The sequence below is a fragment of the Xyrauchen texanus genome, chromosome 20 (genome assembly GCF_025860055.1).
Source record: "Xyrauchen texanus isolate HMW12.3.18 chromosome 20, RBS_HiC_50CHRs, whole genome shotgun sequence".
NCBI classification, from domain to species: domain Eukaryota; kingdom Metazoa; phylum Chordata; class Actinopteri; order Cypriniformes; family Catostomidae; genus Xyrauchen; species Xyrauchen texanus.
The window spans coordinates 26,473,253-26,491,187 of NC_068295.1; the positions used below are offsets into that span (position 1 = coordinate 26,473,253).

The 17,935-nt window shown below is 41.5% G+C and overlaps 1 protein-coding gene across 1 annotated transcript in view; it reads left to right on the forward strand.

Moving 5' to 3' along the window:
- The first annotated feature begins 509 nt into the window (after positions 1-509).
- Positions 510-17,935, forward strand: part of LOC127660367 (rab11 family-interacting protein 2) — a 33,218-nt gene continuing 15,792 nt past the window's right edge. The window contains exons 1-5 of the mRNA XM_052150504.1: positions 510-653; positions 991-1,626; positions 7,910-8,307; positions 9,586-9,916; positions 11,761-11,860. Of these exons, the coding sequence (XP_052006464.1) occupies positions 1,274-1,626; positions 7,910-8,307; positions 9,586-9,916; positions 11,761-11,860 (1,182 nt within the window). The 5' untranslated portion in view covers positions 510-653; positions 991-1,273. The remainder of the gene's footprint in view (positions 654-990; positions 1,627-7,909; positions 8,308-9,585; positions 9,917-11,760; positions 11,861-17,935) is intronic.

Here is a 17,935-nt window from a genome sequence, read left to right on the forward strand (position 1 = left end):
TGCTTGTTAAAACAACATTAGGGATAACAGTGCTGAAATAACGCCATAACCATATTTTGTTCACAAGTGTTATTTACACAGAAAATAATGGATTTTGTGGTGAAGTAAATATCACAGAAAAGATTAAGTACTTCCTAAATTGAATATGTTTAAGCGTGAACTTGAAATGACACCATCCCAATGAACCAACAAAAGTGGGTCTGTGCATCCCACTGCTCATGTTTGATTGTTAATCAAATCCTTAATTTTACAAACAAGCTGTTTATCCATTTTCTTATTTCCTTTTCTTACCAAAATTGAAAACAAAATGGAACATGTATTCTATACTTGTGTAACTGTACAAACTATTTGAGCATCACATGAATTCCCAGGAAGAGCGCCGTCGCGTGCTGACCAAATCCTTTGTTTCCACGGTAACAGAGGAGGAGTTTGCACCTCGACCCGTGACCGCATCAGCGGAAATGAGGAACGAGGAAGTGGAGTAAAAGACTGATGTGGAATACCACACATTTGTTTAAGATGAATTAGTGCCGACTACAGCAATTGATCCACTTCCATTCACCACAGATGTAGAGAATTGATACCGATTTACTTAACCGATTATCTCACATCCAATGCCGTCGCCACCCGAGCTCGGAGAAGATGATTCAGAGGTAAAAACCAGTGCCGGTGCAATCTGTATATATTTGACAGAGAGCAGTAACTGTATAGTAAAATGAGCAAGTGGTTTCTGGATGATTCTTTACCTCGTCTTATTGAATGAATGTATAAAACTGGTCGGAATGAAAAACTGCCCGCCCTAGAAAAGTCATAAGATATACATATATTATGATATTATATATTATGATCTCATATATAATATATATATTTTTTATTATTAATATTTATATATTTTTTGCATTGTTAATGTTACTCAGTAGTTTAAGTTAAAATTGTAAATGTATGAATTCAGTTTGTGAGATTGTTTTGTATCTTTTTACTTTTTTACAGTTTTAGGTTACTTGAGTTGGAGAGTGATGAATGTGAGGTGCATCTGCAGTGGTGACGCCATCATTATTTGCTTTATTAATAGAGAGCAATGCCCACACTGTTATCCCTAACTTTCAATTTTATCACCATTTTGGTGACTTATTTCCAGTGATGAAAAGCTAAACAAAATTCCAAAGCCTAATTCAAGTTTAAAGTTCCAAACTTAATGATTACAAGTTATTTATGAGCTTTACACTCATAAAATATTAAGCAAAAAAATCATATTTATACACCTGAAATCATCATGTCACTGGCCGAACAGTCACAGAAGTGGTTTCCAACTCATGTTCAAGCCACTGTCCTCCAAGCAACAGACTTGCAACCAAAGGGCAAGAATGGTACCAATGATGCCTACACCATCATCCAGCTGGGGAAAGAAAAGTACTCCACATCAGTGGTAGAAAAGACCCTCAGCCCAGTCTGGAGGGAAGAGGCCTCCTTTGAACTGCCAGGACTGCTATTGGGGAGCAATCCAGAGGTTTACGAGCTGTGTCTCACGGTGATGCACAGGTCCCTAGTTGGGTTGGATAAATTTCTGGGCCAAAAACTCATAAACTTAAATGAGATATTTGACAATAAAGAACGGCGGAAAACTGAGTAAGTACATTAACTAACTCCTTGAATGTTTCAGATCCCAGATGTTTTAAAGGATTTGTTCACCCAAAAATTAAAATTCTCTCATCATTTACTCACCCTCATGCCATCTTAGGTGTTTGACTTTTCTTTCTTCAGCAGAACACATTTGAAGAAATAAATCTTTGCTCAGTAGGTCTTAAAATGCAAGTGGATTGTGATTCAACCTTTGAATCGCCAAAAAGAACAGACCGTCAGCATGAACATTATTCAAACAACTCCACTGGTTAAATGAATGTATTCAAAAGCAAAATGATTACTTTTTGTGCAAAAAAGTTAAATATTTAAGTACTTTATAACTATAGATCATCGCTGTCGGTCAGCAGCAGTCAGGCATGTGACGTAATCGTGTTGGCACGTTCACGAGAGAACAGACATGCATGCGACATGGAGAAGAGCGCCACTGTTTACAACCGAGTCGGAGAAATGCTGTACATAAGCTGTGCTGGTTTTGGTTTAGATCTATATTTGTATCTGTTTGGTTACTCACAGTGGTGCGTTTGTGTGCTCATCCAGGATGTCTTAACTGAGAAAAAAACGTGAGATTATGGCTGAACATGCCAATGCGAATACGTCACACGAGAGACCATTTGTACTCCACCCACTCATGAATGCTTATACTGCTGCTGACCATAAGTTATAAAGTGCTTCAATATTGATCTTTTTCACAGCAAAAGTGATTGTTTAGCTTTAGAAGGCATTAATTTAACCAGTGGAGTCATATGGACATTTATGCTGACTGTCTGTTCTTTTTGGTGCTTCAAAGGTTGGATCAACATCTACTTGCATTTTAAGACCTATTGAGCTAAGATATTTTTTTCCATTTTTCTCCAAATGTGTTCTTCTGAAAAAAGAAAGTCATACACACCTGCGATGGCATAAGGGTGAGTAAATGATGAGAGAATTATCTTTTTTGGGTGAACTGTCCCTTTGAGGTATGATTAAAGGGATAGTCCACCCAAAAATGAAATTCTGTCATCATGTTCTCACCCCCATGCTGTTCCAAACTCGTATGACTCGTACTTCAGTGGAACTCAAAAGATGACACTGATACTAAAAGGTCTGCTCCTCTTTTGGTTTCTAAGTGAAGTTGGTGACTATAAATTGCAGTTGAATTAGGCTTATGCAGTGGTTCTCAAAGTGTAGGGTGCGCCCTGTAGGGGGGCATTAAGGTGGGACGCGTACGACTGACCCGTTCTCAAATCACTTTCATACACTCAGCAAAAATAGTGATAATACATTCAAGATACAATGTGGTCAATTTCTACACTTCTGTTTTTTCTCCTGCTTTGTTAAAACTTTTGGTAGGCACCTCAGCGCGAACTGCACAATGCATGTAATAGTGTCAGGTGCACTCTCAGCTGCGTTTATGTAAACAAAGATGTCTCACGCTCCAGTTTCAAATGGGGGAAACGATGAATTAACACTGATATTTCGGTCGGTCCCTCCCACAACACTATCAAATGGCTTCAGAAGAATTGATATATAAGACTCAAGAGTTAAGGACGACTTGTATTGTGGTCTTGGAATTGTTATTATCTTAAAAAAAAAAACTATCCAGCGTAAATGACTCCATTGAGAGAAAATCTTTCATCTATTTAAATGCAGATGAATGGAGGATTTGGTTTGCAATGTGTTCATGCCCAATGAATTGCTTCTGCAGCAGTATCCCTTTTTTTTATATATACTTTTCCATCTGTTTTTGTATGGTTTGAACATCTATAGGCAGAATAAAAAAGTTTTATGCATTTATGTAATACAGAAATTATGCATAAAATAACAATGTTGGCATTGTGACAAATGTTCATTCATTCTGACTCTTTTTCAGTGAAGTGTAACTTTTCATTCAGTTTTCATAGTATTTTTAAATCTTTTTGACGTGATATGAAAATGCTATTAATCTTGTACATTGTGATTTCGTAAATTTTTTTTTTGTTGTTTCAAAGAGGGGGCGTGACCAAATAGATTTGAGGCTAATGCTTGGGCTAGCATGGCCTGTTTAATATGCTCATTGCCTTTGTCATAAGAGCAGACCACAAGTCTTACTTTGACATATCATCCTACCTAGGCCCTAGTGAGTGGAATGACTGGCTGCCTGCCTCCGGTGGGCTTTTTCCTCCATAACAATAAGTGATGCAGTTTTTCTTTTGAAGTTCATGGCATGCTTCTGACATGGAGCTCAGATGTAATCCTGTCAGACTCATTAGTCTTTATTTGTTTTTGACACCCATTGTGTGAGTTTCAAATGCTTAAGTACATGGTTGCTGTTCCATAGTAATGCAAAAATGAGGACAACAACTCTGACGAACATCATTGTGTTTTATTTAATAAAAGTCTGTGCTTTTGTTTTAAAGAACAGATACAAAGATTGCTCGCAACAGCTCTGTCATCTTGTCTTGTATCTCATGCGGGCCATTTTTGTTCTGGTATGAAAGTCAGATAAAGACACCTTTTACCTCTTTTTGGCCACAGTATCTATGCAGTCAACTATAGCCTTTTTGAGACACAGTCTCAAGGCAGATGAACAGGTCTAGTGAGGATAATTATTGTATTCTATTATATTTTCCTCTCACTATGGTCTGGTCCTACTGACTAATTAGTGTTTTCTTCAAAGCAACTACATCTTTTTTTAAATATTTTTTCCCAACTTGTTTTGTTAAATATGGTAGAGGCTACTTATTTAAAGGGTATTTCATGGGCATGGTCATAATAGCCAGTAGTCTACATTTTCATAATTCACCTTTTTTGGGCATGTACAGACAAGCGATAGTGTATTCGTGTACAGCAACATGAAAGAGACTAAACAAGAAGTTAAACAAGAAGTGGCAGTGTCAACATCTTGTATTTCTCATGTTAATGAATGCAGCATACAAAAATAAAATACAAAGCCTCGTTATTAGAATACTGACACCTGCTTTGTATCTCAAAGTAAAAGTATTGCAGGGCTTGGACTACAAATCTGCAGGTATTTACATTTTATGCCATAACCTCTTCTGCGCATTAGAACACTTCTTCCAAGCTGGTCATCGTTGTCCCATTATGTCACTATCAATGCCTTGCATTATTTATTCAATAATCCTTCGTTGCTGACATCATTGTTGGCACTCATGACACAAATCGCTTAACCAACCATGTGTCAATGGCAAACCTTTCCCCTGGAATGGCGGGTTAATGCTCCCCATTGACATTGTTCTGCATGCAAGGTTCCTCTAACTGACGCAAGGGCACAAGAGTCAGTTTTGACATTGGAATCGGCAGGCCCTAATTATCACACACCTGTGTTTTTTGATTGTACGGAGGTTCCCAGCGGGTCTCGCAGAGTGGGAGTATTGTGATTCCAGGCACAGGAAGATTTATCTTGGCCTTGACTCCCATGTGAATAACAGGGGTTGGCTTGCTCTCCACATGCCCAGATCAGAGCTGTCTCTCTCTCTCCTCTCTCTCTCTGGGCCTGGGACCAGGTAAACCCCCTTCCCTTGGATCTGCAAGCTCCCCGGTGTGTGGATGGTCTTGGAAAGTAACATAATCGCTGTTCACTAGCTGTGCCATGTTGGAAGAAGAGCACTCAGCGTGATGGCAGCCTGTGACTGCCCTAGAGGGAACCATGATACTGAAGGTGTGTTTATTGTAGTGTTTGCATGAAAGAACCATGTCTAGGTCAGAAGTGGGGAAACTCCATTTCTGGAGGGCTGCTTTTTGAGTATACAGGGTGTCCTTTTAGTCAGTGCTGAGGCCTAGAAATGCAGGTGTCAGGGCCCCAATATTTTTATAAACATATGAATCCTATTCTACTCAACTGATCAGGTTTTTTTAAGTAGTTTTAATAAATATCATTGCAAATCGATTCATACAGCATTGTATAAAAACAACACAAATGCATGTAGCTGTGTTCTCACAGTGCCCTCATTGCCTTTGAAAAGACGTGTGCTGGATCACCCTCTTGATTAAAGGAGTCCCCAAAGATATTTCTTTGTCTTTTGGAATATGGTTTGATACTATAGGTTTAGCAACCCAGGTATAAGGCATGATGTACAACATGAACCATTGAACACTCTGGTCCTATGTTGAATACAAGTCACATTCTAGCATTACTGCTGCATATTAGACCCCATGAAATCAAAACCTGTGTGTTGCTTATGAATGTTCATGTACCCTGAAATCAACCCCATACTGCCGAATTACTGTCAAGCGGCATCTCCTGTCAGACATTTTTGCTTCGATTTAAATTTGTTTACCTTTTCTTGTGGCATTACTGATAGCATGTTACTCAATTAACTCTGAGACATAGGTTCTGGGCCTAAAAGTAATCGTGCTTGCATAAACAATGGTGAGCATGATTCAGATGTTGCATTTTTGCTCATTTCATTAATTTTTTTTATTCCATTGACATTTATGTTTAGGGTTGGGGTGTGGGTTAGGGGGTATGGTAACTAAAATATGCATTCTTGTTGACTATGTACAAATGTGTGCAGCGTTTCTCTACAGCTTGAGATGCACAAAAGCTGGGTATCCTTCTCCAGAAGACAGCAGCGCAAGGCTGTTTTAATGCAATTTTTAAGTGAGAAATATCTTAAGGTGAGATGGGAATAACGCAGGCTGCTTTTGCAAGTGTGCGGGATAGAACTTGCTGTAGGATTTTGCGTTCATTGGGATGGTGTCATGCTTTACACTTGTGGCATCAACTAAAGGAGTTTCTGATGCTTTGTGTTGATATTTTCACTGGAGAGTGTGTCTGATAATTTTGCAATTTGTCAGATATTGGGATGTTTTGACAGTCAAAACCCAGTAATTACCTGCTAACAGAACCCTGGCACCCATACGTTCAACTAGACTTTCAGCTTTGGCCACGGGGGGCAGTGGTTCAGATTTCATAAGCACAGACCAATTTCAGCAGCTGAACGTTTGACCTTCTGTCACCGAATTCATAGTGCGATCAGTCTGGTCTGTTAGCTTTCTGGCTATACATATGCTAGTGCACTCCTAAATGTTGAAAAAATACACTTGGCAGATATACAATTTCTTTTCTGGGAAAAATGGTCTTAAGTATTAATGACTAATTTTGTGCCATTATTACCAGCAATCACATTCCTAAAGTCTATTGGCTGTCTAAAATGAAGGGATGAGCACATTAATATGTCCCACCGTATGTAACAGTGAAAAAACTGCAGTTGTCAAGCCATTTCATGAGGTCTTTAAGTCTTCACAACAATTGTAATTAAGTAATGATCCTGCTTTACGGGTCTTAAATTGCAAAATCACCATTATGCAGCAACTCTCGTGATTCATGCAGCTCTGCTGAAATATTGTTAATTTCATAATCTCCAAATGCTGGTTTGAGCATCAATGAACAAAGGCCAGATTTGTGCAAATGAAAAAAAACAAATTTTTTCAGAGTTACAGCATCAATCACATTACTTCCAGCAGAAAAATGAGCAAGAGGTTAAATAAACAGAAGCTAGGGAATAGCCTAGATGGGGGTGTATTACTTCACATTCTTGATGTGGCCCAAACCTTTGCAGTTACCAGGGAATTATGTTTATCCCTACTCTAATATTCATTCTCAGGATGGGGAAGGCTTTCAAATGAACTAAATGGACTATGCTGTGGATTTGTGTGAAGTGAAATTGGGTTTCTGTCCAGACAAACACATTGCCCCATGTCATTTTTGTATGAATTATACATACAGAGCAAAGCCTGAAAGAGAGTCTTCCCACCATGGGGTTTTCATAGAGAAGGGGAAGTGAAAGAGTGTGGGCTTTTCTCCTGTTTGTTTTGATCAAGCTGTGAAGTATACTGTGCATGGAACATCTGCAAATTACTGGTGTATTGACCACTCTTTTTAATAACACTATATATGCCAACTGCAGCCTACTCTGTTACACCGTGTCCTTACCAGACGCAGCGGAATAAAGCAACAAGTGCTAAAAGGTGAAGTATTTGTCTGTTGTATTCTGTCTTAACCAACCGCTTAGCCCCACCCACTGTGAACTCTCATTGGCCCCAAATCCAACTTCTTATAACTGTACATTAAACATGAAATATGTTCTGATTGGTTGTGATTGGGCTGTGTCACGCAAAAGTGTCAGACACAATTTTTGGTATGTTTTTATATATATATATAATGTGTGTGTGTGTGTGTGTGTGTGTGTGTGTGTGTGTGTGTGTCTGTTTTAATAAGATGGCTTTCAGTATGTTTTACTGACAAAGTTTTGAATTTGACTCATTTTCTTTTTCTTTCTCATCTCAGCTGGTACTCTCTGGACTCACGGTCTGGTAAGAAGAGAAAAGAGCGAGGGAAGATTCAGGTTAGCATCCAGTTTATGCGGAACAACATGACCGCCAGCATGTTCGATTTGTCAATGCGAGACAAGCCTCAGTCGCCATTCTCCAAGCTCAAAGAAAAGATGAAGGGTCGCAAGCATGACTGTGCCTTTTCAGAGACATCTTCTGCCATTATTCCTCCCTCAGGACAGAGCGAGACTGATTCTTTGCCAGACCCGCACCCTCAGACTGCACCTGAACCCAAGCCAAAACGCTCGCTTCTCGCTGGGACGCAGAAACTTTCTGCTGCTCACTCCATGTCTGATCTGATAGGAACCCACTTTAGGCCCAAACTTGACTCCATGAACTCCATTGAAGAGAGTGGTGAGAACATGCATTTTTTCTGTTCAGATAGTTAAATATTTAACTCTAACAGTAAACAGTTCACTATAGCATTGTTATAGATTTCCAGATTGTTTTGATATATTAAAAATTGTGTAATGGCTGTAGCAATTCAATTATATATATATAAAATATATACATATTGTAATTCATTTTTCCTCACAATTAATACTCTAGTTCACTGTAATTGGAAATCCTAAAATATTTTTTGTTAGTATGAGGTGACAAAAAGTAAAACGAACCCTGCAAAAGGGACTGAAACAGACGCTGAGGATCTTTTGTGTTTGGTGCAGTTATAGTTATGATCCAATAATGAATATTGTGACACATTTATTGAATTGTGTCATATCATACAGACTGATCTTATGTAAATTGCATGAATGGCAAAATTTTTGCAATATGACATTACATGGTTAATTACACAAATTGCAGCAGTTTTTACTAGTAGGTATAGCTGCAGGCTGGAGATCTCCAAATGGGGGTGGGATCTCCAAAAGGGGGCAGGGTTTTTCAAAAAGTGGGTTGCATCGACTCCAAAAGGGGACTTCACTTCTACTCATGTTTAGGGTTAGGGAAAGGGTTAGGTTGGGGGCTACCTATATCTTTGCTGGCGGATTGGAGCTCCCGCCCCTTTTTGGAGCTCTGCCTGCAGCTGTTTCCTTCTCCGTTTCTAGGTGACATGTTCACTGTGTAGCATTAAAAGCTCCCAAACAGATGAGGTTCTTAAAGTAATGCTCAATCGAATTTTAAAAGAACAAAGCCTACCTCCATACCCTGAACCTGTGTCATAAAAAGCAAATGAGAGATGAAAAACACAATTGCTGAAGTTTGGCTACCGTGTCCACTGGCATGCTCTTGTGGCTTCCAAGTTATGCACTATAGTGAAAGTATTTTTAGTTTTTTTGTTTTAAGATAGCATCGTGTGAGGAACAGTGTGAAAAGTGTTTATGAACTGATAATGTGTGTGGGAATATAGGGTGAAAAAGTAATTGTGGTCCTGTATTGTTTTGTTTTGTTTTTCTCCATGAAACTGACATGACAAGTACAATGAGCCATGTAAAAAGAATTTTGCAAAAATGTATGTTTAGTAACATGATTCTATGAGACAAGGTTGGTATTGTAATGTGTATCATATTTTGAGGTTGTTGGCAATACCCAACCCTTACTTTATTTACTTTATTTATTTCTGTAATATTAACAGCACAAAATATTGTTCACTCTGAAGCTGTGGTAAGGAAAATGTTATGTCCTTATCCATAGGGGGCACTGCATCTCACCGACACTCTCAGAGTGAAGGATTTGGCTGCTCAGCCAGCGACGTTCCATGTGACCCCTTTTCTGACATCGGAGATAACATGCCCCAGAAATACGCCACTCTCCCGCGCAACCGCAATCCCTTCGAGGGTGATCAGGGGATGCTGTGGGGGACCGAGAAGAGGGAGAAGAAGGACAAGGTTAGTCTTCTGGGGAGAGTGACTGGGAAGAAAGACGGCAAGAAAACTGGTACACGGACAGGTAGCTCTGGCGACCTGCGATCTCCAAACCCCTTTACTACTGAAACCAACCCTTTCCTCTCACACTACAGATCCAGGTACTACTATCTGTCTACTCTGGTATTCAGCCATTTGTTTTTGTTTTATATGTTGTAAGTCAGTGGTTTTTAACTGGTGGGTCACAACCCAGAAATGTGTTGCAGATCTATTCTGATAGGGCAGCATACAGCAGCAAAAAAACAATGCTTAATGCAAATATTAGATGCAACTAATAATATAATCGTGCATAATTAGGATGGCAAAATAAGTAAGCTTATCAACATTTAAAAACACTTCCCATATCTTTTGTTGTTGATGTCAACCCTTACAAAAAATTTAAACTAGCCGCAATTTGCCACTTGTTATTTTTACATGCAAATAAGCTTTTGATTTGAAGCAAATGTTTGCCATACGTTTTCAGCTCTTCACCGGTAGAGGTGAACATCTGACAAACCTTTGGTAACAATGAAGAGTTTGCCACAAAGCTCATTTGCATGTGAACCACTCATGCTGTACATTAATACAGATAACCGATTAAATGGTTTTCCCAGCATTTTCCTTTTTCAAACTGTATGTCCCACTCTCCATTTGATTAATTGCTTTTAGAACATTTACTTAAAAACAAATGCTCTGCATTGGCACTTTGTTCTCATGCAATAATATTTGGTGAGGACGACATTTTCTCTGTTACATCTGCTTGGCATTCCCAGTCTCTCCACTTTTCTCAGTAGAGGTAGGAGGGGACAGACAAGCACTTAATGTTGATCAGAGAAAGTCTGTCATTAGGACCTTATCAATGTCATTAGACTCAATCCAGACTACAGGGGCTTGACCAAGGCAAAGTAATCAGATCTGAATAAGCGATAGACCATTCAATTAACAATTTATCTGCCTGTGGCCTTCTAGTTTGCTCATCCTCTCATCTTACCCTCTCTTCTTGAATCACAGGTCATCCAGGGGTTACAGGTTAGGGAAAAAGACATTTAACAAACCAGCTTAATGTTGTGTAGTGGTCAAAGCTGTGTGTGATCTTTTCACAGCTATAAATTAAATTACATTTAGTAACCCAGTTAATGTGCGATGTATATACAATTTTTGTCTAGCAATTTGCCTTGACACACTGAATATGAACTCTGCTGCACTAATGTTATACACTGCCAATCAGAAGATATTTGATGTTAAAGGAATAGTTCACACAAAAATGAAAATTCTCTCATCATTTAGTCACCCCCTTTAAATATACAGTTATGTGGAGTGGGATTTTGTGCCAATGTAATTTCATATCAGGTGGGGCTTTCAGCAGCAACCGTTTAGAGCAAAAAGAATAGAGTTTTTACCACTTCACTTAATTAAGTCATGTCTGATTAGGATAGTATTGTGTTATACCACTTATTGCTCTTTTCTTTAAAGTAGACTGTAAGCACTATTAAGCCAGTTTACTTTACTGCAAGTCCCATGGTACTTGACAGTTGTGGTATACAATAGCGTGTATGGACTTCACTACTCTCACTGAGACTGTAATTGGCTGCAATGCTCTTGTTGTGGTCAGTGACCTCACTGATTGTTGGTAAACGAAACGTAGACTGGAAGCTTGCTGTATGCGTGTGAGGGGGTGTGAAACCATTTCCTGCCAGAAGAATATGACCTTCTGTTTTTCACATCACTAAAGGTCAGCTAACAAAGTTAAGTTAAAATGTTGCAGGCAAGTTAAGCACATAAATGATTTGCCATGTCTTTCTTGACTTTTCTGTTTGTTAGGGGGAGTTGCTGACCAAGATCTCATTTTCAAAGTTGATTGGTCACAAAGCTAAGTTTCTTTTTGGATGAAAGGGCATTTGCTGATACTTGTAGCATCTGCAAATAAGTTGGGAACTTTGACAGCTTTGTCTTTTTTTTTCTTAAGCAGTGACAACATGAGAAAACCCACTAGTAATGAAGACCTTACTCAGAGATTCAAAACCTCCCCTGAGAAGAAGCACGGCATGAAAAACTCAAAAGTTCATGTAAGTTCATTCAACAGAAATATCCAGTTTAACACATTTTGCACAGGTTTGCACAGCCTAATTTCAAGTTTCTATTGATTATGAGTAAAACATGGCACTTTGCCAATTTCTCAGCTATTAAACTATTTAAAGTTGCATACAATGCTGAATTATATGGGACTACACTAAATTTAAAGGGGTCATGACATGAGAAACCAAATTTGCCTTGATCTTTTGGTATATAAGAGGTCTTTGTATCATTAAAACGTCCTGCAAGTTTAATATTTTAAGACGTCCTCCCCATTCTAAACGAATCATTTATTTAATCAAACTCAAAATACAGCTCGTTCTGGATTCATGGTTAGAAGTGACGTGTCGGTTAGAAGTGACGTACCAGCGTTTGCATATGACCGCCTCCAGCGCAAGACAACTACGCTCATTTCGTATCGCCGTGCGCTTCACAAGTGTTCAGTCGATGGACAGCGAGCTCTGACAGAGACTACTTGTGCACAGGAAAATTACGATGCCACACAGATGTGCTGTTCCTGGCTGTGGTCAAACAAAACCTCTGAATAAGCTGCCGAAAGATCCAGACGTCAGGGAAAAATGGATGCAGTTTATTTTTTGCGGACGTTCCAGTCACGGCAGTGTTAACTTAAGCGTTTGTTCTGTACATTTTAAGGATGACTGTTTTGAGAACAAATCTCAATATGATGCTGGCTTTGCCAGAAAACTGTTGCTCAAAGATAAGTCCGTGCCGACTATTCTGGGAACAACGACGACGCTAAACTGTAAGTAATCTATTTTAAACTTTAAACTACTTTTTAAAGCGCAATTTCATTCATTATGAATAATCACAGTGTTTTTACTTAGTTTACTTGCATATTGTTCTGGCTGGGAGCGTCAATAATTGATACATAGGCACTGACGTTAGCCAATCATAACAGTGAGCGTTGACACTGAAGTCTTAAATGGAAAACGCCCCCAAAACAGACTGTTTGAATCAGAGGATGAGAAACAGGGTGGGAAAAGGTCATAAATCACTAGATTTTAAAAGTTTTTCTTAAAAAAAAATATATTAATACTATAATTGCACCTAAGGGAACATAATAATACAATAAAAAAAACCATGTCATGACCCCTTTAAGTATTTTATTGTTCATTTCTATTTACGATTTAAATTTTATATATTTCTATTTATGAGGGCGTATTTTCACATTAATGCAACTGTGCAGTCTTTCAAAACTATGGTTCTCCTTGTACAGAAATGTGTGATACCTAATATGTAATAATATATGTAATAACATATATATTTTTTAAATGCTATTGAAAAGGCATTTAAAATGTGGGTAACACTTTACAATAAGATTCCATTCACTAGCATTAGTTAATGCATTAGGTATTATGAATAAACAATTACAAATATATTTGTAACATCATTTATTCATCTTTGATAATGTTAGTTAATAAAAATACTATTGTTTATTGTAAGTTCATGTTAGTTCATACTGCATTAACAAATTTTAACATGCATCAAACAGCCACAACATTAAAACCACCTGCCTAATATTGTGTAGATCCCATCTGGGAGCGCTACCAGCCTGTCTGGCACCAACAATCATCCATGCTATTATCTAATCATCTAATCGTGTGGCTGCAGTGCATAAAATAATTGATGTACAGGTCAGGAGCTTCAGTTCATGTTCACATCAACCATCAGAATGAGGGAAAAAATGTTTTATCTCTGTGACCATGGCATGATTGTTGGTGCCAGATGGGCTGGTTTGAGTATTTCTGTATCTCCTGGGATTTTCACACACAACAGTCTCTAGAATTGACTCTGAATGGTGCCAAAAACATCCATTGAGCTGCAGATCTGCGGATGGAAATGCCTTGTTGATGAGAGAGGTCAACAGAGAATGGCCAGGCTGGTTCGAACTGACAAAGTCTACGATAACCAAGATAACCGCTCTGTACAATTGTGGTGAGAAGAATATCATCTCAGAATGCTATTCTGAGATGCGGTTATAATACACAATATTAGGCAGGTGGTTTTAATGTTGTGGCTGATCGGTGTATACAACTTTTGATTTAAAAAATGTATACATTTTATATGTTGAAATTAACATTTACTAAGATTAATAAATGCATATTGTTCATTGTTAGTTCATGTTAACTAATGTTGTTAACGAATCGGTTACCTAACGTAACCTCGGTTCTCTCTAGATGAGGGAACTAGTATTGTGTAAGCTAGCTTACGCTACAGGAAAGATTCATCTTTTCTGAGATATTGAAGCCAAAAAATTATCCTTAATTTTGTATCCATTGTCAACACAGTGCAGCAGCTGCATACCTTGAGCGGGCTAGCTAGCGAGCTCATTGGTTGCTCTGCGGCAACTGCTGCAGCCATTAGACGAACTTGAGTGAACTCGCGTCCAATGAGAGGCGCCCGCGCCGTCACTGTATCAAAGCCCGCCAGAATGGCCGTGGCTAGAGTGCATATAAGCGTAAGTTCGTAGGCTGGAACCCTGGTTTTCATTGAATGAAGCGAAAGTCGCTCGTGGCGCGAGCACGGCCGGCTACGCAATACTCGTTCCCTCATCTAGAGAGAACCGAGGTTATGTTAGGTAACCGATTCGTTCTCTTACGAGAGGTTCTCTCGTATTGCAGTTAGACCACCATTGTGTCCTTGAGCAAGGCACTTAACTCCAGGTTGCTCCAGGGGGATTGTCCCTGTAATAATTGCACTGTAAGTCGCTTTGGATAAAAGCGTCTGCCAAATGCATAAATGTAAATGTAAATGTATTGCGTAAGCTAGCTTACGCTACGGGAACCCATTGTCAATGCCGTGCGCGCCAAGCATCCACTGCATGATCCCCGGGGGTGGGGGGACCCGGGGGAGCCCTTGTGAGTGGGGGAATAATATTTGGCCGGCAAGAGTGCGGGCCGGTGTGTGTGTGTGTGTGTGTGTGTGTGTGTAAAATACATAAGCACATAGTGGGAAGCGAAAGACAGAACGGTGGTGCTGGTCTGTGTGGAATGTGTCCTGTCAGTGCAGCTCACCAGGGGAGCTGTAGCGTATTAAACCGCTAGTAGTTTTGCCTGCAGGGCGGGCACTTCCAGATTGTAAAACCTGACAAAGGTGGAGGGGGAAGCCCAGCTGTTGTGAATGGAAATCCCGCTGGACCATGCCCACGAGGAGGCCATGCCTCTAGTGGAGTGAGCCCTAATGCCTAACGGGCATGGTAGGTCTTTTGACGTGTACGCGACAGCAATAGCGTCCACTATCCATCTAGACAGTGTCTGTTTCGAGGCGGCGAAACCTTTGGTGCGCCCTCCGAACGAAACAAAAAGCTGCTCAGAGCGTCTGAAAGAGGCGGAGCGTGCAGTATACAATCTCAGTGCTCTGACTGGGCAAAGGAGATTGGCGGCGCGTTCGCTATCGGATGCTGGCAGCGCAGATAGGGAAATGATTTGTGCTCTGAAAGGAGTACCGATCACCTTGGGGACATAGCCGTGTCTAGGCTTTAAAATGACCTTGGAGTCACTAGGTCCAAACTCAAGACACGCAGCGCTGACAGACAGCGCGTGAAGGTCTCCCACACGTTTAACTGATGACAGGGCAGTTAGAAAAACGGTTTTGAGTGAAAGGTATTTCAAATCCACGGATTGAAGCGGTTCGAAAGGGGGGGCTTTCATAGCTTCGAGAACTACAGAAAGATCCCAGATAGGAACCGATGGGGGGCGCGGGGGGTTCATCCTTCTAGCTCCCTTGAGGAAGCGGATGACCAGCTCGTTTTTTCCCAGTGACTGGCCGTGCAGGGGTTCAGCGAACGCCGCGACGGCCGCCATGTACACTTTGAGCGTGGATGGGGATCTGCCCTTATCCAGCAGTTCTTGTAAAAACACGAGCAGCGATGGCACCCCACATGTCCGTGGGTCCAGGTCTCTGTCGGTGCACCATTTTGAAAACACAGACCATTTGGACGCATAGAGTCTTCTCATGGAAGGGGCTCTAGCGTGTATGATAGTGTTTATTACTCCTTCTGGCAAAGCAACGGGTAGTCGTTGATCACCCACGCGTGCAGCGCCCAGCGCTCTGGGTGGGGATGCCAGATTGTGCCGCGAGCTTGAGAGAGGAGATCTGCTCTCACTGGAATGGGCCACGGGGCTGTCAGTGACAGCTGCGTAAGCTCCGGGAACCATGTCTGATTCTCCCAGCGCGGGGCTATGAGGAGCACCGAGTGACGCGTTTCCCTGATCCTCTGCATTACCTGTGGCAATAGCGAGACAGGAGGAAAGGCGTAAAGCGGGCGGTTGCGCCAGTCCTGGGCCAGCGCGTCCTCGCTTTTCGAGAAAAATACTGGGCAGTGAGAGTTCTCTTCTGACGCAAAGAGGTCTATCTCTGCTCTGCCGAATATGCTCCATAACTTCTGGACTGTTTGAGCGTACAGGGACCATTCCCCTGGGGAAATATTGTCTCTGGACAGTCTGTCTGGGCCGTCGTTCAGGTGGCACTGGGACCAATTCAGTATACGTTTTGTCAGATAGAAGAGGTTCCTGGATCTGACACCGCCCTGACGGTTTAGATAGGATACCACAGATCTGTTGTCCGAACGGACCAGGACGTGGTGACCCTGAATGACCGGGAGGAAGCGCGCGAGCGCGTACTCGACCGCTATCATTTCCAGACAATTTATGTGAAGGAGCTTTTCCTGAACTGACCATAGGCCAAAAACCGGAGAGCCCTCGCAGACCGCGCCCCAACCCGTGTTGGACGCGTCTGTCGAGATGACTTTTCGGCGAGATACAGCTCCCATCGTCACTCCCCGCTGATACCATTCGGCCACTGCCCAGGGCTGCAGAGCTGAGATACAGGTCTGAGTCACTCTGATCGGCTGGCGGCCCGTGGCCCAAGCCCGGCGAGACGCGCGGTGTTTAGCCAATGCTGAAGCGGCGCATGCACAGTAAACCCAGCTGAAGTACTGCTGCGGCTGAGGCCATGTAACCTAGCATTCTCTGAAATTTTTTCAGAGGCGTGAGGCTGTTCATCTGAAAGGAAGCGGCTAGTCGCTGAACACGGCGTGCACGCTGTGTAGATAAGCGAGCCGTCATCGCCATGGAGTCTAGTTCTATTCCAAGGAAGGAAATTGCCTGACTGGGCTGTAGTGAGCTCTTGGTCCAATTGACTGCAAGACCCAAACTGTTCAGATGACTGAGGAGAACTGTCCTGTGAGACAGAAGCTCCGTATGTGACTGTGCCAAAATCAGCCAATCGTCCAAATAGTTCAGAATTCGCAAGCCCTGACTCCGCAGGGGTGCGAGTGCCGCATCCATGCACTTCGTGAAAGTACGGGGTGCTAAAGACAGGCCGAGCGGAAGGGCGGTGTATTGATAAACCTGGCCGTCGAGGCGAATCTCAAGAATGGCCTGTGACGGGATTTATCTGAATCTGAAAGTAGGCATCTTTCAGATCGAGAGAAATAAACCAGTCCCCCTGGCGCACATGCGCGAGGAGTTTCCTGATTGTAAGCATTTTGAACGGTCTTTTTGCGAGCACCTTGTTCAAAACCCTGAGATCTAATATTGGTCTGAGGCCGCCGTCTTTCTTGCGGACAAGAAAATAACGGCTGTAAAACCCTGACTCGCTCAGAGAATGTGGCACTCTCTCTATTGCCCTTTTGCACAGAAGGTTTGCTATTTCTGAACGAAGCATGCAGGCTGATTCCGTGTTCACAGTAGTTTCGAGCCGCGCTCTGAAGCGGGGAGGGCAGCGATCGAACTGTAGCAAATAGCCCTGTTTTATTGTGCTTAACACCCATTTGGATATCCCTGGGATAGCTTTCCACGCTTTGAAGCGTAGCAGCTAGAGGGTGAATGGCCAAGTCAGCCCTGATTGCCGCACACAGCGAGCTGAACAGAATGTGTGAGCCGCTTACTGTGCTTATGCATGACTGCTCACAGACAGCAGGGACAGGCTGTTCTGTGAGTGACTTCCGATTGAGGTGAATGGGGAAAGAGTCACATCTGTTAAGTAATGCTGCGAGCATAGTCACGGGCATGGGACTTACATACAGAGAGGTGTTTGCTGGCCGT